The following is a 27,422-nucleotide window of genomic DNA, read 5'->3' as shown; positions in this document are numbered from 1 at the left end:
TTGATGGTAATAATGGAACATATCCACTGGCTTATGCTGTTGTGGAATCTGAGAGTACCAACTCATGGACTTGGTTTCTAACTTGTCTAGGGGATGATTTGGGTTTAGGAACAAACTCAAATTTTACGTTTATGACAGACAGACAAAAGGTATTAATTCGAATATCAAATTAATACATTATATATGATATACTTTTAATACAATTTTCCATTATATAAGGAGTGTTACCTGCTATAGCCAAGTTGTTTCCATGCGCTGAGCATCGTTATTGTCTTCGTCATATCCATGAAAACATGAAAGCTAATTGGAGGGCAAAGCAATTCAAAGACTTGCTATGGGATTGTGCAAAAGCATCTACTATTCAATAGTTTCAACGATCAATGGAGGAACTTAGAAAACTTAATAATGATGCGTATGAGTGGCTTAAAAACATTCCTCCTCAACATTGGTCTCGTTCACACTTTACAGGTAGATTTTAATTGTTGGGCTGAAGATTATTTTGAAGATTGCGTCTTTTGGGCTCGATAGCATAAGTTATTTTGTATTCCGGTTTGGGCCTGTCCAACCGAGAACCTTTTATGTTTTGTATATAAGTTTATGCTTGCATGCATATCAGGTTAATGTTTTTAGAGATCTACGAAATAGCGATTCATCTAGACGATAACAGGTTTCTTTAATCGTTCTTGTAACCCTCCAATCCTCTACAGTTGATGTTCCTAATAGAGCTCTTCTGAGGATTTTATTTAATCATTCGACACGTTTGATTTCATCTTGACTTGTTCTTATTATTGCGTTCATACTGTTTTATGTTTATATACTTGTTCAAGATCTAATCGATCTTTGTAGATTAAAGGTTAGCATAATCTCATCAATTGGTATCAGAGCAGGAGGCTGTGTAATCAATACACATCTTTACTGTGAAAAAGATTTCCATTAGGGTTTTTCCGCAATCATCAATATTTATTGAGTCGTCATCTCTTTATTGACATATCTTGATATTTATTGTTTTGCACTAATCTGCTTTATTACAAGTCTGATCTTTGAACAGGTTTTTACGATTATAATGGACGCGACGCAATCAAACCTTATTAATATTTCCAACAGCATCGGTTCGACGACAAAGATTCCAATCTTATACACCCATGACTATGAAGTATGGGCGCATCACTTTGAAGACTACGTGATTGGATCAGAGGATAATGGGTACCTCATATGGGAAGCCATCATTAATGGACCATTTTCTCATTCTGCATCGTCCAGAATCATCAAGACACAAAAGGAGTACAATGATCTACTAAAGGACGTGAAGGATATTGCACAAGATGAAAAGCATAAATTCCAGTGCAATATTAAGGCGTTAAGGTTGATCAGATTCGCCCTTCAGTCCGACACATTCAGGTTGGTCAGCTCATGCACGACAGCAAAGGAAGTTTGGGATAGACTTCGTGAACTGTATTCTACAGACGAGGATCTTGAACATTCCATTCAAACTTTGCTTTTATCTGAGTTTGGAGAATTCAGGCAAGGAGCCGAAGAAACGGTGACCCAGACGTTTGATCGCTTCAATCATCTTCTCAGCAAGATGATCAAACACGATATTGAAAGGAAGCTTATCGAACAGAAGGTTACTTTCTTGAGCGGACTGAGGTCTGAATGGAGAGCAGTAGTTTCGACAGTCAAAGCCCATGAGCAGTTTAAATCATACTCTTTGGCGAAACCGGTGGGTATTCTTAAGTCCCAAGAGAAGATTGTGGTGCAAGAAAAGAACGTCGTTTCTAGTCTTGGTTCGTTGGCCCTCCTATCTAAAAGTAAAGCTGTGATGGAGGATGAAGACCTCAACTTGGAGGAATATGATCTCACATCTGAGGATTATGCCATGATGGTGTCCAATCCCAAGAGGTTCATAAAGAAGAGATTCCCCAGCAACAAAAACCGAAACTGGCAGGGGAGTTACAGCTCTGAAAAGGTGAACAATGAACCGAAGGCTGAGGAGCACAAGAAGGAACCGAAGGTGGATGGCAATTCCGGAGTAAGCTGTTTCTACTGTGGTGGGAAAAACCACTATGCTAAGGACTGTGTCCTTAAGAAGACGGCTGAAAAGGATGATGGAAATGATGAGGAAGCTGTGTTGCAGAAAAGATTGGACGAGTTGAGAAAGAAGAAGTCTACCGCTAACCCCTCTATTAATGCTCTCATTGTGCAAGGTTCGGTTAAAGATGACGAGTTCGGTAGCACGGAAGTTTGGTCTACCGACTCAGAAGACGATGAAGTGAGGAAGCCTACCCATGGAAAGGCTTATGTGGCTAAGGAGGAAAGCAGTGGAGGAAGATGCTTCATGGTGACTGACGTATCTCAAATGAGGGGATACAACACCGATGGAGGAAGCGATGGACCGAAGGTACAGGAGGACATGTGCTTTACGGCCAAACCACTTAGCCAGCAGTTCAATGAGCTCGATGAACTGATAAAGAAGGTACAATCTGTTTTTATTTCATCCAAAGTACCACCATTCTCATATGAGAAAGAACTAAAAAACGTTAATACAAGAATTTCTCATCTAGATAGTAGCTTAACTCAAACTCGAGTCACCAATTCTAACCTAACTGATCAATTAAGCAGGGTAGCGTCGAAGAGTGAGGAGCGGAGAATGTGGATCGAGTTAAAGGAGTCGGAATTAGTTAAAGTTAAAGACGAAAACATTTATTTGCAAAGAGACAATTTAAAATTGTTAAAACAGCGGAATGTTTTTTGTTTAATTGCTAAACGTTTGTATTCTAATATTACTCAGCTTCACTTGGATTGTGAAATAGGCCAAAAGATCCATCGCATGATTTTGCCCTTCCTAGAATTTAAGGAGGATGAAATCGATGCCGAAGCCTACAATTGTGAGAGTGTGATATCGTCTGATGATGTCAATCCAACCTACATGTATGGACTGGACAAAATTGAATCCTTCATTAAATCCAAGGACCACAAGGACATGCTTAAAAACCTTTTGGATGAAAATGACAGACTTAAACTGAGAACCGAAACCATGCAAAAATTTGACTCTTTAAACGCCAACGTAAGCTCAGAAAACAAAATTGATGTTGAAAATGCATCTGAGCTTAACGAGGATGAAAACATAAGTGAAATTTCTGTAGAGGACACGGTTGACTGCTCAGAATTTGTTAAAAACGAACCTGAAAACCACAAGAATCTTATTTCTGAAAATTCAGTGGAGTTCGCTCGATTGTCCCATCAAAAGTCCCCGATATTAGTTGAGAAAGCAGTTGTGTATCAAAAGGTCAGGACCACTCCGAATCAAGTATACAAGGTGACAGGAGTTACCGAACATCAAACAGCTGAACTCACAGCTATTGTAAACGAAGACAATGTTGATGGCTGCGATGAGTACTTCTGGGAAGCTCCAATAGATAATGCAAACGAAACCATTGGTTTATCTGAAAGAACTTCCTGGAAGAGCAAAGGAAGGTACATACCTGAACCCTTGAATAAGCCGGATAATTTCGATGAGCCAAGCACCAGTGGTACAAAAGATATTCCTCAGGAGGATGATCGTTCGGCAAAAGAACACGCTACCTCTACTCCCTCAGCTCAAAGTGGAACTTCTACAGACATTCCCTCTGCTCCTTCGGCTCAAAGTAAAACTCCTGCAGTTCAAAAGGAACCAGCCAAGGAGACACCGAAAATGAAAGCGAATGTTCATCATCAACCTAAACAGATGAGGAATAGAAAGAGAGAAAGGAACAATAGATACAGGAAGAACCTTTCTGAAAGGAAACAATTCTGGCATTCCCAGAATGCATATTTCTCACACCAAGACAAGAATCTGAAGTATGAAAACAATCCTGTAGGAAAGCCTAAAAGTCACAACAACCGAAGGCAAAGGTTCGGTTCTGAAGTCAAAAGAAAACAAGACTCTAAGGTCGGTCCCCCCAACGATCTAAAGCAAAAGGGTCACCTAGAGTCTCCAGCCAGGAAATCCTATCAATCCAAACCCTCTCATTCTAATTCTTCTCGTTCTTCTAATTATTCTACTTCCACCGATTCATCTCCATCTTGCTCTAAAGCTAATTCCGCTTGTTCTCAAAAATCTCATTCGTCAGTTGAACAAAAAGGAAAGCAGAAGGTCAATGAATCCAAACCAGAGTCCAAACCGAACACACCCAATCCTAACAAAATAAAAGTTTTTACCATTAAAAAGAAAGATGAAACAACTCTTATAAAACGAACATATCTAGTTGACATCTCTCTTACTGTTCCAGTTCCCATGAAAAGCTCACATGGACCCAAGAAACTTTGGGTTCCTAAATCTGCCTAATTTTTGTAGGTTATAAGTGACGAGCAGTTCGACGAAGAATGGTACATCGATAGTGGCTGCTCACGTCACATGACAGGGAGGAAAGAGGAGCTTAGGGAATACAGATCTCTTGCAAATGGTGGCAACGTCAAGTTTGGAAATAATTCTTTCGGCACCATAAAGGGATACGGGATGATAACAAATGGGGACTTTACTATAAGGAAGGTGGCTTATATGGAAGGACTCCAACACAACCTCATTAGTGTATCTCAGCTTGTTGGAGGTACAGGTCTCAAAGTCTCATTCGATGATGAAGGTTCTTAAATCATAGAGAAAAGGACAAAGAAAGTGATTCTCAAGTCAGAGCGAAAGGGTGAAATGTTTCCCTTAAACCTTAAACCCATCAAAGGAAACCCAGCTATATGCTTGTTATCAAAAGCTCAATCCGACGAAAGCTGGTTGTGGCACCGAAGACTCTCTCATCTCAATTTTAAAGATATCAACCGACTTGTCACTGGAGGTCATGTTAGGGGTCTTCCATTGCTCAAATTCAACAGAGATCATTTGTGTGCTGCATGCGAAATGGGGAAGCAAAGTCGTCAAAGTCACCCATCTATAATCAATACAAAAGTTGTTGAACCACTCGAATTATTTCATATCGATTTGTGTGGTCCTTCATCTATCGAAAGCATCGGTGGTAGCAAGTATATTCTTGTTATTGTTGATGACTTTTCACGATTTACATGGGTATTCTTTCTAAAGCTCAAATCTGAACCGACTCAAAAGCTGAAAGTGTTTATCAAGCAAATTGAAATACAACTCAAGAAGGTCGTCCGCAACATCAGGAGCGACAATGGTCTCGAATTCAAGAACAGGGAGTTTGAAGAGTTTCTTGAAGAAAAGGGAATAAGTCACAATTTCTCAGCTCCCTACACACCGCAACAGAACGGAATAGTCGAAAGACGAAACCGATCTTTGTGTGAAGCTGCCCGAACTATGCTAAGTTTCGCTTCCTTACCTCTTTATTTTTGGGCTGACGCTATTTCGGCTGCTTGTTTTACACAGAACAGGTCCTATCTCAACAAGCGTTTCACGCTCACTCCATATGAGATACTAAACAAAAGAAAGCCCAATGTGAAATTTGTCCATGTGTTCGGCTCAAGGTGTTTCATCTTTAATTCTAAAGAACACCGCAACAAGTTTGATGTCAAAGCCGACGAGGGAATTTTTCTGGGTTACTCGCTCACATCCAAGGCGTACAGGGTCCTAAACAAGCGTTCGAGAAGGATTGAAGAGACATACTATGTGACCTTTGACGATAGCTATGTCAAGAAGCTACATGCCAAAGAAGACACCGCTGGGGAAATCTTTCCTCTAACTGGCCAGGTCACAATCTCGGTCGCCAATTTATACGAGACATTTCTGGAGCTCTTTGACGAACCAGAGAAAGCTTCACTCTCCGAAGCAGGTGCAGCAGACAACAAAGTTGATCATATGAAGCAGATTGTCGAAGATGCTGCAAGAAGAATGCATGAAGTAGGATCGACCACTAATGACTCTCCTTCCAACAACGCTCATGTCGAGGGGGAGCCAAGCCCACAAGTCGAGGGGGAGCCAAGCTCACAATTCGAGGGGGAGCCAAGCTCACAAGTCCAGGGGGAGCCAAATTCTACCACTTCAACCGAAGGTCCTTCATCACCCGAAGGTGCTTCTCCAACCGATGAAACCTCTCCAACCGAAGGTGCTTCAACGCCTGGAAGCTCAGCACCACAAGAGACACCTGCACCTCATGTTTCTCAAAGCTCCTCAATTGAGGGGGAACATAATGATATGACGCTTGAGTACGATAGCCAATCTGAACCAGAAGAAATGATTAATTGTGAACTAGACCCAACCTTTGATCCGAATTACCCTCCTCTTATCAAATGGACCAGAGATCATCCTATCTCTCAAGTAGTTGGTGATGTATCTGAAAAGGTTCTGACCCGATCACAACTGAAGGCAAAACAGACATCCTTATTTTCAAAGGTTGAGTTTTGTATGTTTAAGTCATTCGTATCAAAAGTTGAACCGAAGACAGTTAACACTGCCCTAGATCACTCTGATTGGGTTCAAGCAATGCAGGATGAACTGAACGAATTTGAAAGGAACAAAGTCTGGCACCTCATTCCAACTCCTCCAAATGCTTCGGTTGTGGGTCTCAAATGGGTTTTTAGGAACAAAATGGACAAGGAAGGTAATGTTATAAGGAACAAGGCTCGTCTGGTGGTAAAGGGATACTGTCAGGAGGAAGAGATAGACTATGAAGAGACTTTCGCTCCAGTAGCTAGGCTAGAATCTGTTAGAATATTTCTGGCTTATGCTGCTCACAAAAACTTTGAGGTTTTCCAAATGGACGTCAAGTGTGCATTTCTCAATGGAGAACTCGAAGAAACTGTGTATGTGGAGCAACCACCTGGGTTCGTGAACGAAAAGCATCCAAATCATTGCTATATTCTGGATAAAGCTGTGTACGGCCTCAAACAAGCTCCGAGAGCCTGGTATGAAACGCTTACAAAATTTTTGAAGATGTCTAAATTTAAACAAGGTTCGGTTGACCCAACCTTCTTTCGCAAAAAGGAAGGTAACCACCTTATGATAGTTCAAATTTATGTCGATGACATCATCTTTGGCTCCACGAATCCCAGCTTAACAGCTGAATTCAGAAAGCTGATGGAGACTAAGTTTGAAATGAGCTCAATGGGTCCTATTAACTTTTTCCTTGGTTTAAACATAAGACAGGGACCCGAAGGCATCTTTATTAATCAAGAAGCTTACACGAAGACTCTCCTAGCAAAGTTTGGCATGATGGGAGACTCAAAAGTCAAAGTCCCAATGGCATTCGGCACCAAGCTTACCCCATCTCTAGACAAACCGGCTGTCGATATCACGCTCTATCGTCAAATGATAGGCTCACTGATGTATCTAACTGCTAGCAGACCTGATATCATGTTTTCTGTGTGTTATTGTGCTCGATTTCAGGCAAACCCATGCGAACCTCACATGCTTGCAGTGAAGAACATCTTACGTTATCTCAAGCGAACCACCTCCTTAGGTCTATGGTATCCATCCAACTCAGGCTTCTTCATTCAAGCCTATTCTGATGCTGACCTTGGAGGATGTGGACTCGACCGTAAAAGCACAACTGGTGGTTGTCAATTCCTTGACGGGAAGTTGGTCAGCTGGCAATCCAAGAAACAAACGTGTGTGTCGTTGTCTACTGCCGAAGCGGAATACATTGCAGCTGCATCTTGCACATCACAAGTGATTTGGATCCAAAGTCAACTTCGAGACTATGGACTCAATATGAAGAAGATCCCACTATATTGTGACTCTGAAAGTGCAATTAGGATCTGTCATAACCCAGTGCAACACTCTAAAACCAAACACATAGCACTGAGGTATCACTTCATCAAAGATCACGTGGAAGATGGAAACGTCGAAGTTCACTTCGTAAGAACCACTGATCAACTGGCTGATGTCTTTACCAAAGCTCTTCCTGAAGCATTATTCAATAAAATCTTGCAAGGGCTAGGTATGATGGAATCAGAGTCAGTACCTCACACTACATCTCAACCTCAAACGTAAGAAGTGAAACCAACCGAACGTTCGGGTTCGGTTCAACTATCTGACTCGCTCATTACTTCAAAGGTAGTCTTTCTCTGTTATATATTTCTTGGAAAATTTTGTTTTTCCTTGTGTTAAAAAATATTTTTTCCTTGCCTGTCTAAATTCCTTGGTTTCTCAAATTTTCTTCAAAACCGAAACCTACCGAAGGTTCGAGTTCGGTTTTTCTAAATTTTCCTAAACCGAAACCAACCGAAGGTTCGGGTTGGGTTTTTCAAAGTTATCTTGAACCAAAACCAACCGAACGTTCGGGTTCGGTTTTTCATTTTTTTTCTTTTCGTCTTACTTATTTTTTTTTAATCTCAAAAACTCCAAAAATATTTTTTATTTTCTTGTGTGTTCGTGTTCGTTTATAGGGATAAATTTGATGAATTACTTAAGTGTCCCTAGAAGCATGCTGTTGTATGTGTCTCAAGCCTCATAAGATTTTGAATAATGGCCTTCATGACCCGGTATACACAAACCTTGTCTTCCCAATAAGGCTAACTCATTTATTCTAATCGTGAGCTACCTCACTCTTTTCTCACATGAGTTAAGAGTTTCCTGCTTGGTCCTTATTTTCGCAGCAGAGGTACTACGTTCTCTTACACCATCTCCATTTTTCTTCTCCACTACACTCGTTCCATCATAGTAACCCTTGAGACTCTCAGAAATGACCGCTGAGGTTTATGGTTACACAACATCTGTGTTTATGATCTTAGTCTCGTGTCACTACGATCTGAGTGAAACCCAAAATTCAACACCTAATGAATTGACGGTGAACAATTAAGTTGCTTAAGTGAACAATTAAGGTTAGCATAATCTCAAATTCTATTTTGTGTGATTCCTATGAAATTGTTAAACACCATAACATTTCTTCCCTTGGGATCCAGTTTTTAATTTTCTTCTGAGATTTTATATTTTTCCAAGCCACCCTTATTTAGCCTAATTAAAAGAAGCCTTTCAAAATTTCTTAATAAATGTTTGATCGTAATTTAACGGGAATCCACCTTTAACCTTAAGGTCTCTCTTGTCCTGTGGCATTAAATGCGCGTGTGGAAATAGTAACGGCTTTTCTCTCTGAAACGGTGCTTGTTGGGCGGCGTGATCCTAGGAACCTGACACTCTCTCTCCTACATGATCATCGCACGCCTCAACTGTCATCCATCTGTCACTCCACAACCCGGTTCAAATTTCCATAAGAGATTTGAAACGATTTTTCTCTCTCCTATCACCCACTATAAATAGCCCTCTACACCACCTTTTACCTCTTTACCGCCTTCAAAATTTCCAAAGCGCAAATACTCCCAAACAGTTTCTTGTTCATCATCTTCTTCATACCTGCAAAAATGTCTGATTCCTCTTCCGTTCATGCTACCTCACAGATCCTTCCCATTCGCCCACAACAATGTCTGGTCATTGATCTTAACCCACTGGCGTACGACTCCTATATGTCGTCGGTCATAGAATGTTTGAAGTATTCCCAACTTGCTCCGGCTCTCTCCAGAATTGAATCTGTGCCAATGGTGGCCCTATCGCAGGTTTACGCGACTGCATACTACGACAAGGCCATCGACCGGGTGTTTTTCGAGATTGCAGAACACAAGACCTCAGTCTCTCGCCAACGCTTCTGTAACTTGCTAGGGTTTGCTGTTCACCCTTCACGAGTTCATCCGGAGACGATTCAGATTGGTCATCTGTATAACATGTTTTACAACATGGGATACACAGAGGTTCTCACCTCTGTCGCTAAGTTTAAGAAGTCTTGCCTGCCGCCACAGTAGAATGGCCTATTTACCGTCCTTTTCAAGGGCTTGTCGGAAAGGAGCTCAGGATCCGACGGTGCAAGTCGTCTCTTCCTAACAATAATGTACGGGGTTTACAACGGGATTAACCTGGACTATGGGTTTGTCCTATGGCAACAGCTTATTCAGAGCCTCTCCTCATCATCCCGACACTCTGAGGTGCCATTGGCCCGGTACTGGATCTTGATTACATGATGGGCAATGGATAAATTTGATGTTCCTACTGCTGACGGTGCATCGATGTCTTCTATCGGTACGTTCCATACCAAGAAGATCATCGTCTCAGATGCATCGAAATTTTCCTTCATTGGCTCCATCCCGGAGTCAATGTATGGCGACGTGCCATCTGACAGCAGGTTGATTCGGAAGATCAAGGAGCTTAGGCCATCTGGTCCAAGGGATTTGACACCGGATATGCTCAAGTCGATTCACGATGCAAACAAACCGGTGAGCAGGGGCAAAAAGGCAGACAAAGGGAAGCAAATGTCCAAAGCTCCAAAGGGACCTTCTCCTAAAAAGAGGAAACAACCGAAGGCTGCACAATCCTCACAGCCGAAGAGGAGGAAGACTCAATAGAAGTGAAATCTTGTAATTCCCTCTTCTTCGAGTGACTCTGAGGGTGAGAGTTCGGGTTCTGACGGCTCTCAAGGAGACGAATCTCCTCAACGAGGCAACACACCACCTCGGTCCCCTACCCCAGAGATGGAACTTCCCCATTCCCCAGTTCCTTCACCTCCACCAATCTTTACCACTGCAACCGAATCACCTCACGTAACCGAACCACCACAAACCGAAACCCATGCAACCGAAACTACCCATACTCAACCACCACCCAAAACTATACCAACACCTACTCAACCTGATCCTACCAAACCCACAACACCCCCAACTTCACCCCCCCCCCCCCCTTCATCTCCTGAAAATGCCTCTGATGGTGAAAACCCTTATCTTGGTGGTGAACACATGATCTTTGATTCGGTCTACTATAGTCCGTTTCAAGTTCAGAGTGACGCGGAGGATGATGCTCCAGTGACAAAGAAGCATCTCAAAGAGCTTAACGAGAAGATTGACCTACTTCTCGCCTCTTCTTCCAACTAGCAGTCCTCTCTTTCTGAAGCTGCCCTTCAGAAAATTGTTGATGCCTTCTCCAGGGCTCAACATGATTCGGTGGCCTCAGCAACTGCTGCGATTGATGCCTCCACTAGAGCCTGTGAGGCGGCGACCGCAAAAGTCGATAAACTATTCTTTGACGCTTCTGACCTGCTGAAGTCCTTGCAGGAAAGCGCCCATGCCACCAAGACATCTTTGGAACCAATTGTTCAGCAATTGGCCAACTTTGTCTCATCGGAGTTGACTTCGTTCGCTACTCTTCGCCAAAACCTAAGCGACAACAACTCGGCACTTCGTGCCTCCATCGATGCTCGCCTCGCCAAGCTACAAGAGGATCTTGAAACAGAGCATTCGTTGATGGACGATCTGGCGAGCAAAACAACCGCCCTCGAGATCAAGAGCACACAACTCTCCAACTCCCAACAACAACTGGAAGATCTTCGATCCGAAAGGGAGGTGATCAAAACGTGTGTTTCGGATGTCCACACCGCAATATACAACATCCTGGAAGCACACGATCCCATTCTAAACTTTTCGGTGAGGCGTTCCCTCGCTGAAAAACTCTCTCCGGCCATCGATCTTCTCAACAAAGTCGAAGGGCTACCGAGTTTCGTGTCCATTCCGAAACAAGGGGGAGATGAGAAGACAGGATCGAAACCACCTCCTTCCTCCAAAGCTACTCACACGACCGAACCATCTCCGACTGTTCAAGCTTTAGGTTCGGGTGTGAAGAACAAAGGCAAAAACTTAGCTGAGGAAGAAGATGAAGAAGGAGACAAGGAGACCATTGCTGACATTTTAAAAAGAAAGAACAGTCGCAAGGTTGACGATGATGCCAGTCGTGTGGCGCGAGAGGCTGAAGAAGCTGAACGCAAACAAAAGGAAGCCCACGATCTCCTTGAGAGTCGGAAAACTCTCTTCCCTACTTGGACCAAGGAACGTTTGATTAAAGAGGCCATAGAAACTCCTAGCATTTTATGGCTCGAGCCGGTTATCTCGTTCGACTGCAACAACACTGTCGATTCGCAGTTCGATATGTCGCTGACTCGAAAGGCGTTCATCTTCCACGTCTTCTCAAACATCTTTGAAGTCCCTCACCCGAATGCTGAGCTTGACAGGGAGCTCATTGACTTCTATCTGGCGGCTGCTCGTCCTCAATATCTCACTTGGAGCACCCAGAAGATTGTAAACGTTCGGGTGCTGAAACCTTATACCGAAGGTCGTTTTATAAACGTTCGGTTCAAGTTGATTCGGGGATCTGCAAGAACTGCTCATATTATCTCCTTGGCAGATCTACCGAATCTAAATCCTCATGATTGGATTGTCCTGTATAATATCTTTTTGACTAATGAAGCCGAATATGGTCCCATTCTAGACCATGTCAAAAGGATGTTAGCCTGCTACATCATGGAGGTTGCCGTAATGGATCAGGAGGTCGCCACAGTCTTCAAGAAGAAACCAAAGATTGCTCCTGTGGGATCGGCCAGTGATCTCAACCAAATGCTGTCACACCCCCAAACCAAGGATGGCGGAAACGTCCGGGGGTGGAGGACTTCATGTATAGCATCATAACCACAATTTCAATAGTAATTCAAGCAAACACAACCAACATATATATAATTGAAAAGTTACATCACTTGCATGAATTACATGTTTCAAAATCAATTACAATATGTTGTCAAAATATGAAAAGTTTGACGCCTCAACGTCCCATCCTCAAAAGCACTTGGTAACACGATTAATGCTTTCCTGTGAATACAAGTTGTTTGAAAAGTGTCAACACAAGGGTTGGTGAGTTCATAAGCTTTTATTAATAATCTTATTAGAAGTCTTTCACATGTAAATGTCGCGTTGTTTCAGAAAAATCCGATATTTTCCTTGAAATCCGAAAAATGTAGCCTTACAACCAAAGACTAGAATGTATGAAAAGTCATCGTTTCTTAGTAGGAATGTTGTGAGTTTAAAATGAATTGGAAAGTAAATTTATTTTATCAACCTAAAACCTACTTTGGTTTTTATGCAACCCCGTAAACTTTATGAATTGTTGTCTCCCTAAGTGAGTCGCTATAATCATACTGTGACTATGTGAACCTGCCACAACGTTTCTCAGGCGTCGCGAAAATGAAATGACATTTGTCACCCGTAGACCTGCAGGTCCCACTGTAGCTAGCAGCAAGGTGTGGGGTGTCAAACCCAATATAGATCTATATACAAGTATCACGTTCTCCCTCAAGGAGATTCTGATTATAACTACCAGGAATTATATCCCGCACTCGGACGTACGGGGAGAGAGAGAGAGAGTCTCACAACATAGGTTAACAAGTTTACTTGAAATGTGTGTGAATATAAATCTTTCTTGTATGAATGTACCCTTTTTGTACGAGTGCGTTGAGTGATGTATCATAAACTATACCTATTATAGTTTATCTAAAATGTATGTAATATGTATGAATTCTTTTATGGAAATGTATTAGTATTGTGAATTTATCAAACTATACATTTTATAGTCTAATAATACGTGTTCCAAAATGAATGAATAATATTTAATATTTAATATGAATGTCTTAATTCCAGTTCATAATGATAAACTAACACGGAAACACATTCAAATATTAGAACTTATGATTATACACTTTGCTCAACATAATACAAAGTGTTATGATATTTACATGCTGTTGGCTAACTTTAGCCATTCTGCCCTGTATTTGGAAAAATCATAGAAAAATCATACGAAGTCGAAAACTAGATCCGTAAATTCTGAGAGTTCACAAAATGTGTCTAGTTTGCTCATAAATTTTATCTCAATTTATAATGACCTCTAACTTGGGTGAAAAAGTCCAAAATCACAGACTGGTCCGGATTGTTGTTTGAAATGATAGGCAGTTTTGTAAAAATCGCCATAAATTGTAGAAAAATCGTATGGAGATGTGCAAGTATCCATTTTAAAGCTAAAAACTTGAACTATTTGCACCTTGTACAGTTTTGAAAACAAAAATGTGTAAGATGCCCAAAACAGTCCGTGAATGGAGTTGAACTTTTCTGATGAAGGCTGTTAGAAAACTTTTGATAGGTTCTTAGTGTTTTAACTTGTATTCACCCCCTGAAAACTTGAGAAATCATGAAAATGTAGGGGTATGAACTCACCTTGAGTGATTTCAGTAGATGATTGTTGAAGAATGGAAGTGTTTAATTCAAGAACACTTGGAGATGCCTTGAAGGTTTTCGAGAATCTAACATCATAGTTAGGGAGTTTGTGTAAGCAACCAAAGATTTGAGTAGAATGAAGTGAAATAATAATAGGGAGGATGAATTTTTACTTACTAAGTGTGGAAGAACACTTGAATCCAGCCTTGGATCTCGAAAATTTGTGTAGAAGAGTTTGAGAGAAAAAGTGATGTTTGTTACTTAGTGGAATGAGAGAAATGAGAGAAAATGAGGAGTGTGGTTGATTGTTCCCGCTCAAAAACGTGGGAGTGAGTGAAATTTGAGTGTAAGGGAACATTGAAGTGACATAGGTAAGGTGGGGAGGTATGGCTGGTCATAGAGTGGGTGTGGGGTGGTTGCTTGTGACTTTGATTTTTTTTTTTTTTTTTTTTTTTTTTTTTTTTTTTTTTTTAACTTGCAAGGCACAATGGAATATATTACTCCTATAAAGGAAATTGACTCAATCAAGGACGATTTCACAATTAAAGTTCGGATCATACGTCTTTGGACTCAAAAGTCAAGAACAATGTCTTATAATTGTCTATATCCCATTTTTAGTAATTTATTCTCAAAGAACAATGCTATAATCTGTAATTTATCATCTTTTAGTTTAATTTTCTAAATATATGTGTGGTTGTCTATGTGTGTGTATCTCTTTAAAAATTCTGCAATTTCATCATTTTATGACCCCCATTTGCGAAGTTGAGTATTTATTTCCAAAAATGCGAAACTCCAGGGACAATATTTGAAATCTTCTGTTTTCTTCCCCAATTCGCATTCTACTGTGAAATACTTCGCATCTTCATTCTTACACCCTTCGCATCCCTTCGCATTAATCACCTTCGCATTTTAACCTAATTAATCAAATGCGATTCACAAAATTTTTCATTCCAGATGCGAACACAGTTTAGTTCTTGAACTCTAAACTTGCGAAATCAAAAATTCATATGTTGAACCCATATGCGAATATTAACCCAATTGACTTCAAATTGATTCATAGATGCGAACACTCGATTGTTTTACTTTCGCAAAATGAGCATCAACAACTCCACAATCGAGTTTTTAAATTCTTGCAAACAACAATTTCATAGTCCTTGACTTCGCGTTTTTCTTCACGAATCATTCCTCAATCATCAATCCAATTGCGAATCAAAAACTCATATGTTCTTGCTTTATCGATTCATCGACTACACTCATACAAATGCGAACAATACTCAATTTCAAAATCGATTGAAACTTATAGCAAAGCTAAATCCAACTTCGCATTAATCACCTTCGCATTTTAACCTAATTAATCAAATGTGATTCACAAAATTTTTCATTCCAGATGCGAACACAGTTTAGTTCTTGATTAGTACGAAGGCTTAGGAAATTTTTAACACAAACTTTTCTCCTGTGATGTTTTCCCATTAACATAGCAAGTTATACAATACGAACATAACACTAACCCTAATACACAAGGTTTAATAGAGTTGACCGGCTTGACTTGATGACTTGACTTGACTCAAGATTGACGATTGTCACATCTTCCCCCCGTTAGAGGGAATTTCGTCCCGAAATTTAAATTCGGCTGGGACTTCAAGGGTTTGGGAAAAGATGTGGATACTTTTGCTTCATTTGATCTTCACGTTCCCAGGTAAATTCAGGCCCTCGTTTCGCGTTCCAACGAACCTTCACTATGGGAATGCGACTTTGTTTTGTTCTCTTGATCTCTCGATCCATGATCTCGACGGGTTCCTCCACAAAGTGGAGATTCTCATTAACTTCAATTTCTTCGAGTGGTATTACGAGTGTCTCGTCAGACAGACACTTCTTTAAGTTGGACACGTGGAAGATAGGGTGCACATTACTAAGTTCTTGTGGTAGTCGGAGTTTGTACGCCACCGGACCAATCCTAGCAAGGATCTCGAACGGACCGATGTACCTTGGGTTTAGTTTCCCCCGTTTACCGAAACGTATCACCCCTTTCCAGGGGGAAACTTTTAGTAGTACCCGGTCTCCGACCTGGAATTCTAAAGGTTTGCGTCGCTTATCCGCGTAACTCTTTTGTCGATCACGAGACGCTTTTAGTCTTTCCCGAATTTGAATGATCTTTTCTGTGGTTTCCCTTATGATTTCCGGCCCCGTAAGGGTGCTATCAGGGACTTGCCCTCTGGCTAGCTGAGTATCTCCAACTTCGGCCCAACACAGTGGCGACCTACACTTGCGGCCGTAGAGAGCTTCGAATGGGGCGACTCCAATGCTAGTGTGATAACTGTTATTATAAGAGAATTCGATAAGCGGTAGATGGGTATCCCATGCCTTACCAAAATCTATCACACAGGCTCTCAGCATGTCTTCCAACGTCTGGATGGTTCTCTCGCTTTGTCCGTCCGTTTGTGGATGGTAGGCCGTACTCATGTCTAACCTGGTTCCCAGAGACTTTTGTAGGGACTGCCAGAAACGCGAGGTGAATCTACTATCTCGATCCGAGATAATGGATGTTGGTACCCCATGTAGTCGTACGATCTCCTTAATGTACGTCCTGGTCAACTTTTCCATCTTGTCTGTTTCCTTTATTGGCAGGAAGTGCGCGGACTTGGTCAATCTGTCCACAACCACCCATATGGTATCCATCCCACCTGATGTCTTAGGCAGTTTGGTTACGAAGTCCATGGTTATTCGCTCCCACTTCCACTCGGGTATATCTGGTTGCTGAAGTAGTCCTGATGGCTTCTGATATTCCACCTTGACCTTGGCGCAAGTGAGGCACTTGCTCACATAAGTAGCAACTTCAGCCTTCATGTTTGGCCACCAGTATAACCTTTTGAGGTCTAGATACATCTTATCTGACCCCGGATGAATGGAGTATCGAGTCTTGTGGGCCTCATCCATTACAACGTCTCGGTATCCACCGAACTTCGGTGTCGAGATTCGATTCATGAGATAACGAGCTCCATCCCCTCTGACTTCCAAGTTCTTATCCATCCCCCTTAGTGCTTCGCTTGCCACGTTTTCTGGTTTCAGGGCTTCAAATTGGGCGTCCTTGATCTGAGTGGCCAGTTGGGAGTGGATGGTCATGGCTAGGGATTTTACTCGGCGACCCGAGTATTCTTTCCTGCTTAAGGCATCGGCTACTACATTAGCCTTGCCTGGGTGGTAGCGAATTTCACATTCGTAGTCATTCAGTAATTCCACCCATCTTCTTTGGCGCATGTTTAGTTCTTTCTGATTGAGAATGTGTTGAAGACTTTTGTGATCAGTGAAGATGGTGCACTTGGTGCCGTAGAGGTAGTGCCTCCAAATCTTCAGGGCGAACACCACAGCTCCCAATTCAAGGTCGTGGGTTGTGTAATTAACTTCATGTGTCTTCAGTTGTCTTGATGCATAAGCGATGACTTTTCCCCTTTGCATGAGCACACAGCCGAGGCCTTGATTTGAAGCATCGCAATACACCACAAAATCGTCAGTTCCTTCTGGAAGAGACAAGACTGGTGCGCTGCATAGGGCTTGCTTTAGTGTCTGGAAGGCGGCTTCTTGTTTATCTTCCCATTCGAACACCACCCCTTTCTGAGTCAAGGTGGTGAGAGGCTTAGCGATTTTGGAGAAGTTTTGTATGAATCTTCGATAGTAGCCTGCGAGTCCTAAAAACTGTCGGATTTCTGTCGGCGTTGTAGGTGTTGACCAATCTTCGATTGCTTTGATCTTCGAGGGGTCCACATGTATTCCTTCTTTGCTTATTACGTGGCCAAGGAATCCTACTTCTCGGAGCCAAAATTCACACTTTGAGAATTTAGCGTAAAGCTTTTCGGTCCTTAAAACCTCCAGAACTAGTCGTAGGTGATGTCTGTGCTCTTCTTCGCTCCTCGAATAGACCAGGATATCGTCGATGAATACGATGACGAATTTATCCAAGAAGGGTCGACACACTCGATTCATCAAATCCATGAACACAGCGGGCGCGTTAGTTAACCCGAATGGCATCACTACAAACTCATAGTGCCCATAGCGAGTTCTGAATGCCGTCTTGGGGATATCCTCTTCTTGAACTCGCAGTTGATGATAGCCCGACCTCAGGTCGATTTTTGAAAAGTAGCTGGCTCCTTGGAGCTGGTCGAAGAGGTCATCGATTCGGGGTAGGGGATAACGGTTCTTGATAGTGAGTTTGTTTAGTTCTCGATAGTCTATGCACATACGAAAAGAACCATCCTTCTTCTTTACAAATAAGACTGGTGCTCCCCAAGGTGAGAAGCTTGGCCTGATGAACCCTTTGCTCAATAGTTCATTCAATTGGCTGGATAGTTCTTGCATTTCTGCCGGTGCTAAGCGATAGGGAGCCCTGGCGACGGGGGTAGCTCCTGGGATTAAGTCGATCCGAAATTCGACTTGTCTTGCGAGTGGTACACCAGGCAGATCGTCTGGGAAAACATCAGGGAAGTTGCATACTTCTGGAATTTCTTTGATGTCCTTCACCTCCTGTTTCTTATCTACGATGTGGGCTAAGAAAACATGGTATTGCTTTCGGAGGTACTTTTGGGTTTTAACACAAGAGATGATTTGTAGGTTCGCACTAGGTTTATTGCCATAAACGGTGAGAACGTTGCCATTCGGCAGATTGAGGCGGACGGCCCTTTCGTAACATAGAATGTCGGCACGATGAAGGCTTAGCCAATCCATACCAATGATTATATCGAAGCTTTTTATGGTGACCGGCATAAGGTCGATTTTGAACAAATGGTTGTCTAGAGTGAGAGTACACCCTATGTAAATATCATTAGCGCGCTCAACTTTTCCATTTGCCATTTCTACGATGTAAGAATCTTCTAGTGGTTGAGAATTTTGCTTAAGTATATGTTTGAATTGGTGACTTATGAAACTTCTTTCTGCCCCACTATCGAAAAGTACGCATGCATAAGAGTTATTGAGGAGGAACGTACCAGTAACCACAGAGGGATCCTTGACTGCTTCTCCCTGCCCTAAAGTTAGGACCCTCCCTACACCCCCAGCATTAGGGGCTCATGCCTTGGGGCAGTTCCTCCTGAAGTGTCCCATTTCACCACACCCATAGCAGGCCTGGCTTGCTCCAGTGTTGGCGGTCGTAGCGACTTGTGTGGCGGGTTGGGTAGTCGTTCTACAGAATCGTGCAGTGTGCCCCTTTTTGTTACAGTTATTGCAGTGTAACTCACGACAAGCACCGTTATGGTGGTAGTTACACTTGTTGCACTTGGGAAGAGTTCCTGTATACTGTTTCGGTGGCGCTGGAGCGGCAGCAGTAGTGGCGGCGCGAACAGCAACAATCGGTTGCTTTTTGGCGGGGTCCTGAATTGGTTGTTTCCTTTTATTTCCCCAGAACTTCCTCTTGTTGTTCCCTCCTTTTGTTCGGTCGGTGGTGGTTATCACGGTACCACGGCTAGCCCTGTGATCTATGAGTTGTTGTGCCAATTCCTTGGCACTCTCAAAGGTAGTGGGTTTCGAGGCCAAGACACTATCTTGAATCTGGGATGATAGGCCCCAGAGATATCATTCCACCTTTTTCTCTTCTGGAGTGACCATTGTTGGACAGAGGAGTGCTAGGTCGTTGAAACGGGCAGTATAAGTTTCAAGATCAGTGCTTGTCATCCTGAGGTTCCAAAGTTCTTCTTCAAGTTTTTGTATTTCGCCCCTCGGGCAGTATTCCTTCAACATTAGAGCTTTCAAATCCTCCCAGCTGATCGCGTTAGCTACTGCAGGAGTAAGTGACTTAACTCGGCCATTCCACCAAGTGAGTGCTTTTCCAGTGAAAGTGAATGCCGCATACTTGACCTTGCTCGCTTCGGGACAAGCGCAGATTTCAAAAACTGCCTCGGTCCTTTCGAACCATTGCACCAGTGTGATGACGCCCCCGCTTCCATTGAAAGGATCGGGTTTGCCATTCGTGAAGTCTTTGTAAGTGCACTCCCTCGTACGCCCCGTGCTGTCCCCATGAATGGAATTGGTAGCTCCGGATCCAGAACCGCCGGAACCATGGGTTCCCATTTGCGACATTGCTGCCGCCACGGCTGCCGTCACTGCAGCCTGGAACATTGCAGGATCAAACTGCGGAGGTGGTGGTGGAGGCGGCACTGGGTTGTTGGAAGGCCTTGGTCTTTTCCTTGGTGGCATGGTTCTGTCATAAAAAAAATGACTAGTCGGTAAGACTTCAATAGTGATAACGAGTCGAGTGTTACTGGTTTCATCCCTCTTGTATTTTATCATAACTTTATTATTCGTAATTGTTTGTGTGATCAGGTTATGATGTATAGTGTCCAACATTCAATAAATAAAATACATGCCAAATTTCATTGATAACTTTTAGTACATAACGCTTAGAGAGAAAAGTTTGACCTCATAGGGGTCTACATTACATCGTTACAAAAGGTAGTTTTTTTTTTTTTTTTTTTTTTTGGCATTACAAAACCCCTTTGAATAGTGTAATCACATAATCGCAGGGTCGACCTACATACGAGGAGTAGCACCAACGCGTACTCATAAAATTCTACTACCTAGACGGGAGAATAGCAACGAGCTCTAATCACTGCGACCCTTCTTTGACGGAGGCTGCGATGATGTCGATGCGCCCTGTAGTTCCGCCAATTTGCGTTCGGCTGCAACCATTCTCTCTTCGAGTGCCATGTATCTTTCCCGATACTCTCTTGTTTCTGCTTGAGCCGCGAGAAGGTCTCTAATGAGTTGGTCTCGGTGGTGGGAGTCTCGTTCCAGGTTTCTGGTGCGATCCGTAGCAGACTGTACAATGGCACTTAACTCCCGGACCTGATCTGTCGTTGTCCTACCACGATCATCCATTCTTGCCATTCGTTGTATCGTGACGGGGAGAGCCCTATCAGCCGGTCCACCATGAGTGAGATCATAGTAACCTCGTTGGTAGCCATAAGGTGACCGTTGGCGTTGTTGTCGGCTCCATCTTTCGATCGTTGTTACCCAAGGGGGTTCAGGTCCATTGTAACCAAAACGGTGCGCGGGTACCCTCGCGATGTAGGGAGGGTTGAATACTTCTGGTGGTTCCTCCGCTTCGTTCCCAACCATGACTACCTCATCACCTTCCTCTTCTTCCTCTTCTTCCTCTTCTTCCTCTTCTTCTTGGTTGTCTTCCTCTTCTTCCTCTTCTTCCTCTTGTTCGTCTTCCTCCTCGGGCTCCTCCTCGGGATCCTCCTCGGGATCCTCTTCGGGATCTTCCTCGGGATCCTCTTCGGGATCTTCCTCGGGTTCCTCTTCGGGATTCTCCTCGGGCTCGTCTTCAATCCATCCCGCGTTTCCCTGATTGGGAAAGTAGGGGTCCCCGGGTATGTGAAATCCGGCCATGTCGTCTGCACGAGAAACGGGGTTAAGAAGTATGTATCGGAAAATAATAATTTGGCGCTATAGAAACGTACAAATACTCCTATAGTATTTTTAAATGTTTATATTTGGTTCTTAGCGTGTTCTTTATGGAGTGTTATTAGGTTTTCAGATTTGTCGCTCATTACGACTATTCCTTAGTGTGCGTAAGTTACTTCTTGGTCGGATATAGTTGATCAGGCTATATCCTTCCCAGAACTGATTACACATGCTAAGGCATATTAATAATGTTCGACTCCTCCTCTTTCAATTTACGTTCTCCTAAGTTATGACACCATGCTAGTATAGAATGCATGCAAGTATACTTTAAAACAAGAAATTATTTGTTTTCTAAAAGTACAACTCTTTAAATCACTTTAAGAATCAGAGACTTTTAGTCCCAAATGTGTTTATAGTTTGTATATCTTATGTGGTTGATATACTGAATTCACTATAAACCGTGCTCTGATACCAATCTGTCACACCCCCAAACCAAGGATGGCGGAAACGTCCGGGGGTGGAGGACTTCATGTATAGCATCATAACCACAATTTCAATAGTAATTCAAGCAAACACAACCAACATATATATAATTGAAAAGTTACATCACTTGCATGAATTACATGTTTCAAAATCAATTACAATATGTTGTCAAAATATGAAAAGTTTGACGCCTCAACGTCCCATCCTCAAAAGCACTTGGTAACACGATTAATGCTTTCCTGTGAATACAAGTTGTTTGAAAAGTGTCAACACAAGGGTTGGTGAGTTCATAAGCTTTTATTAATAATCTTATTAGAAGTCTTTCACATGTAAATGTCGCGTTGTTTCAGAAAAATCCGATATTTTCCTTGAAATCCGAAAAATGTAGCCTTACAACCAAAGACTAGAATGTATGAAAAGTCATCGTTTCTTAGTAGGAATGTTGTGAGTTTAAAATGAATTGGAAAGTAAATTTATTTTATCAACCTAAAACCTACTTTGGTTTTTATGCAACCCCGTAAACTTTATGAATTGTTGTCTCCCTAAGTGAGTCGCTATAATCATACTGTGACTATGTGAACCTGCCACAACGTTTCTCAGGCGTCGCGAAAATGAAATGACATTTGTAACCCGTAGACCTGCAGGTCCCACTGTAGCTAGCAGCAAGGTGTGGGGTGTCAAACCCAATATAGATCTATATACAAGTATCACGTTCTCCCTCAAGGAGATTCTGATTATAACTACCAGGAATTATATCCCGCACTCGGACGTACGGGGAGAGAGAGAGAGAGTCTCACAACATAGGTTAACAAGTTTACTTGAAATGTGTGTGAATATAAATCTTTCTTGTATGAATGTACCCTTTTTGTACGAGTGCGTTGAGTGATGTATCATAAACTATACCTATTATAGTTTATCTAAAATGTATGTAATATGTATGAATTCTTTTATGGAAATGTATTAGTATTGTGAATTTATCAAACTATACATTTTATAGTCTAATAATACGTGTTCCAAAATGAATGAATAATATTTAATATTTAATATGAATGTCTTAATTCCAGTTCATAATGATAAACTAACACGGAAACACATTCAAATATTAGAACTTATGATTATACACTTTGCTCAACATAATACAAAGTGTTATGATATTTACATGCTGTTGGCTAACTTTAGCCATTCTGCCCTGTATTTGGAAAAATCATAGAAAAATCATACGAAGTCGAAAACTAGATCCGTAAATTCTGAGAGTTCACAAAATGTGTCTAGTTTGCTCATAAATTTTATCTCAATTTATAATGACCTCTAACTTGGGTGAAAAAGTCCAAAATCACAGACTGGTCCGGATTGTTGTTTGAAATGATAGGCAGTTTTGTAAAAATCGCCATAAATTGTAGAAAAATCGTATGGAGATGTGCAAGTAGCCATTTTAAAATTAAAAACTTGAACTATTTGCACCTTGTACAGTTTTGAAAACAAAAATGTGTAAGATGCCCAAAACAGTCCGTGAATGGAGTTGAACTTTTCTGATGAAGGCTATTAGAAAACTTTTGATAGGTTCTTAGTGTTTTAACTTGTATTCACCCCCTGAAAACTTGAGAAATCATGAAAATGTAGGGGTATGAACTCACCTTGAGTGATTTCAGTAGATGATTGTTGAATAATGGAAGTGTTTAATTCAAGAACACTTGGAGATGCCTTGAAGGTTTTCGAGAATCTAACATCATAGTTAGGGAGTTTGTGTAAGCAACCAAAGATTTGAGTAGAATGAAGTGAAATAATAATAGGGAGGATGAATTTTTACTTACTAAGTGTGGAAGAACACTTGAATCCAGCCTTGGATCTCGAAAATTTGTGTAGAAGAGTTTGAGAGAAAAAGTGATGTTTGTTACTTAGTGGAATGAGAGAAATGAGAGAAAATGAGGAGTGTGGTTGATTGTTCCCGCTCAAAAACGTGGGAGTGAGTGAAATTTGAGTGTAAGGGAACATTGAAGTGACATAGGTAAGGTGGGGAGGTATGGCTGGTCATAGAGTGGGTGTGGGGTGGTTGCTTGTGACTTTGATTTTTTTTTTTTTTTTTTTTTTTTTTTTTTTTTTTTTTTTTTTAACTTGCAAGGCACAATGGAATATATTACTCCTATAAAGGAAATTGACTCAATCAAGGACGATTTCACAATTAAAGTTCGGATCATACGTCTTTGGACTCAAAAGTCAAGAACAATGTCTTATAATTGTCTATATCCCATTTTTAGTAATTTATTCTCAAAGAACAATGCTATAATCTGTAATTTATCATCTTTTAGTTTAATTTTCTAAATATATGTGTGGTTGTCTATGTGTGTGTATCTCTTTAAAAATTCTGCAATTTCATCATTTTATGACCCCCATTTGCGAAGTTGAGTATTTATTTCCAAAAATGCGAAACTCCAGGGACAATATTTGAAATCTTCTGTTTTCTTCCCCAATTCGCATTCTACTGTGAAATACTTCGCATCTTCATTCTTACACCCTTCGCATCCCTTCGCATTAATCACCTTCGCATTTTAACCTAATTAATCAAATGCGATTCACAAAATTTTTCATTCCAGATGCGAACACAGTTTAGTTCTTGAACTCTAAACTTGCGAAATCAAAAATTCATATGTTGAACCCATATGCGAATATTAACCCAATTGACTTCAAATTGATTCATAGATGCGAACACTCGATTGTTTTACTTTCGCAAAATGAGCATCAACAACTCCACAATCGAGTTTTTAAATTCTTGCAAACAACAATTTCATAGTCCTTGACTTCGCGTTTTTCTTCACGAATCATTCCTCAATCATCAATCCAATTGCGAATCAAAAACTCATATGTTCTTGCTTTATCGATTCATCGACTACACTCATACAAATGCGAACAATACTCAATTTCAAAATCGATTGAAACTTATAGCAAAGCTAAATCCAACTTCGCATTAATCACCTTCGCATTTTAACCTAATTAATCAAATGCGATTCACAAAATTTTTCATTCCAGATGCGAACACAGTTTAGTTCTTGATTAGTACGAAGGCTTAGGAAATTTTTAACACAAACTTTTCTCCTGTGATGTTTTCCCATTAACATAGCAAGTTATACAATACGAACATAACACTAACCCTAACACACAAGGTTTAATAGAGTTGACCGGCTTGACTTGATGACTTGACTTGACTCAAGATTGACGATTGTCACAAATGCAATTGGGCAGGATCGACCCGAGACGCAACTCGGTTATGTTCACTAGAGCGGAAGGACATAAATGTCTCTTTGCTTTAGCTGACAAGCACCTTTACACCACAACTTGTCTGGAGCATGTGTTATTCATTATCAAACGATGTAAAGGGAACATGGCTGATGACATCAAGTACTTCGAAGATATGATTAATTGGTACATTCGGTTTAGACAGACTATTCTCTCCATCACCAAATGTCTGTTTAGCACCGTGAAGAAGAAGGTACCTGCTTCAGCTGCTGGCCCAAGTAACTAGTGAAGGTCTCACTCCAAATTGACGCAAAGGGGGAGATTGTTGGGCTGAAGATTATTTTGAAGATTGCGTCTTTTGGGCTCGATAGCATAAGTTATTTTGTATTCCGGTTTGGGCCTGTCCAACCAAAAACCTTTTATGTTTTGTATATAAGTTTATGCTTGCATGCATATTAGGTTAATGTTTTTAGAGATCTACGAAATAGCGATTCATCTAGACGATAACAGGTTTCTTTAATCGTTCTTGTAACCTTCCAATCCTCTACAGTTGATGTTCCTAATAGAGCTCTTCTGAGGATTTTGTTTAATCATTCGACACGTTTGATTTCATCTTGACTTGTTCTTATTATTGCGTTCATACTGTTTTATGTTTATATACTTGTTCAAGATCTAATCGATCTTTGTAGATTAAAGGTTAGCATAATCTCATCATTAATGTTAGATCATTAGTTTGTAGCTGTGCAATATGTGTGAAACTCTAAATAGCTCATACATATTTTAATGATTTATTAGGTAGAGCTCATACAGATGCTATGCTTAACAATATGTGTGAATCTCTAAATAGCAAGATTGTTGAAGGTCGTGATGTACCAATCATTACATGTTTGGAGTACATTAGAGAGTACTTAGTGAAGAAAATTGTAACTGTGCAAAAGGAAATTGATAAAGCTGTAGGTCCCTTGACTCCTACAGCTACCATATGGGTTGAAAAACTAAAGAAAAAGGCTTCACAATTAAGGTCTGTTTTCTGTGGGAATGGGAAATATCAAGTTAGTAAAAATCTTTTGGAACAGTTTGTGGTAGATATGGGCCAACAAATATGTTCATGTAGAAGGTGGGAACTAATAGGGATACCATGTGCACATGTAATAGCATGTATGTGGGAGATGTTGAAGAACAAAGAAATTGATAAGATACCCGAACATTGGGTCCATCGAACGTATTGGTTAGAAACATGGAAGAATATGTATTCTTTTACAATTCACCCAATCAATGGAAGGAACATGTGGGAGAAGTCTACATGCCCTACAACCTTACTCCCTCCAAAACACCATGTGCCCATTGGAAGACCAAAGAAAAAGAGAAGGAGATCTGCCATGGAGGTTGAGGATTTGGTGAAAGGTAACCAATTGTCAAGAGCACAAAAATCAGTGACATGTTCTAAGTGTAACAAAAGTGGGCATAATGCAAGGACTTGCAAGGGACAGAAGGCTGGTGGTTCTCAAACTTCAAGGAATGTTGGTGGATCACAAACTTCAAAGATTGTTGGTGGTGCTGGTAGTGAAAAAGTGAAGGTTGGAAGTGAAAAAGTGAAGGTTGGTGGATCACAAACTTCAAGGAATGTTAGTGGTGCTGGAAGTGCAAAAGTGAAGGATGGAAGTGCAAAAGTGAGGGCAAGTGTTAGCAAAAAAGGGAAAGGTGTCCCATAAATGTGGCTTTTAGGTGCTTATGTATTGTTTTGGTTGATGTTGACAAACATTGTCTTCTTTTGAACTAATTTATTTGTTGTGATGGTTATGTTGATTGCTTTTGAAAAACAATGGTGTAATTATAGTATCCAGTTTTAGCAATGTACTTTGCCTTTGACAAACAATGTAATCTTTTGATTGCTTTTATTTTGGTCATCTGTTTTGCTTATTTTGGTCATCTGCTTTTAGCATTGCTTTTATTTTGGTCATATGTTTTGCTTTTATTTTGGTCATCTGCTTTTGTCAATGTAATCTTTTGATTTCTTTTAGCAATGTAGTTTAACCAATGTCCCAAGATACATCACAAATTGTAAAATACAATCAAGTTCAACAAAATATCATTTTCATTGATAAAAGGGTACCCTTGATACAAATAAGATTCATTACAAGGCATTGTAAACAACTGCAACTACTTCAGTTGATCTTAAAACTAACACTACAACTTGTAAACAACTATCCCAAAAAACAAAAACCAACTGATTATTAACAATGCCTTCAGATTCCGATTTTGGACCTCAAGTTCTTGAATTTGGATTTCAATCCCCTCATTTTTTATTT

General features: G+C 41.0%; 1 protein-coding gene across 1 annotated transcript; it reads left to right on the top strand.

Moving 5' to 3' along the window:
- The first annotated feature begins 380 nt into the window (after positions 1 to 380).
- LOC145010441 (uncharacterized) lies at positions 381 to 26,825 on the top strand. The gene is made up of 2 exons (XM_078968981.1): positions 381 to 468; positions 25,909 to 26,825. Exons 1-2 carry the CDS (start codon positions 381 to 383, stop codon positions 26,823 to 26,825), a joined length of 1,005 nt encoding a protein of 334 aa, XP_078825107.1.
- The last annotated feature ends 597 nt before the right edge of the window (positions 26,826 to 27,422 follow it).

The sequence above is a fragment of the Lactuca saligna genome, chromosome 8, assembly GCF_052625555.1.
Source record: "Lactuca saligna cultivar CGN05327 chromosome 8, ASM5262555v1, whole genome shotgun sequence".
NCBI classification, from domain to species: domain Eukaryota; kingdom Viridiplantae; phylum Streptophyta; class Magnoliopsida; order Asterales; family Asteraceae; genus Lactuca; species Lactuca saligna.
Note: the sequence above shows the minus strand (reverse complement) of the source record. Positions and strands in the feature narration are given on the sequence as shown.

Bases quoted from the DNA above. Each gene is read 5' to 3' on its own strand.
- LOC145010441 (XM_078968981.1), top strand. From the start codon at position 381: ATGGAGGAACTTAGAAAACTTAATAATGATGCGTATGAGTGGCTTAAA. The intron at 469-25,908 runs GTAGATTTTAAT...ATGATTTATTAG, and splicing joins GTCTCGTTCACACTTTACAG to GTAGAGCTCATACAGATGCT.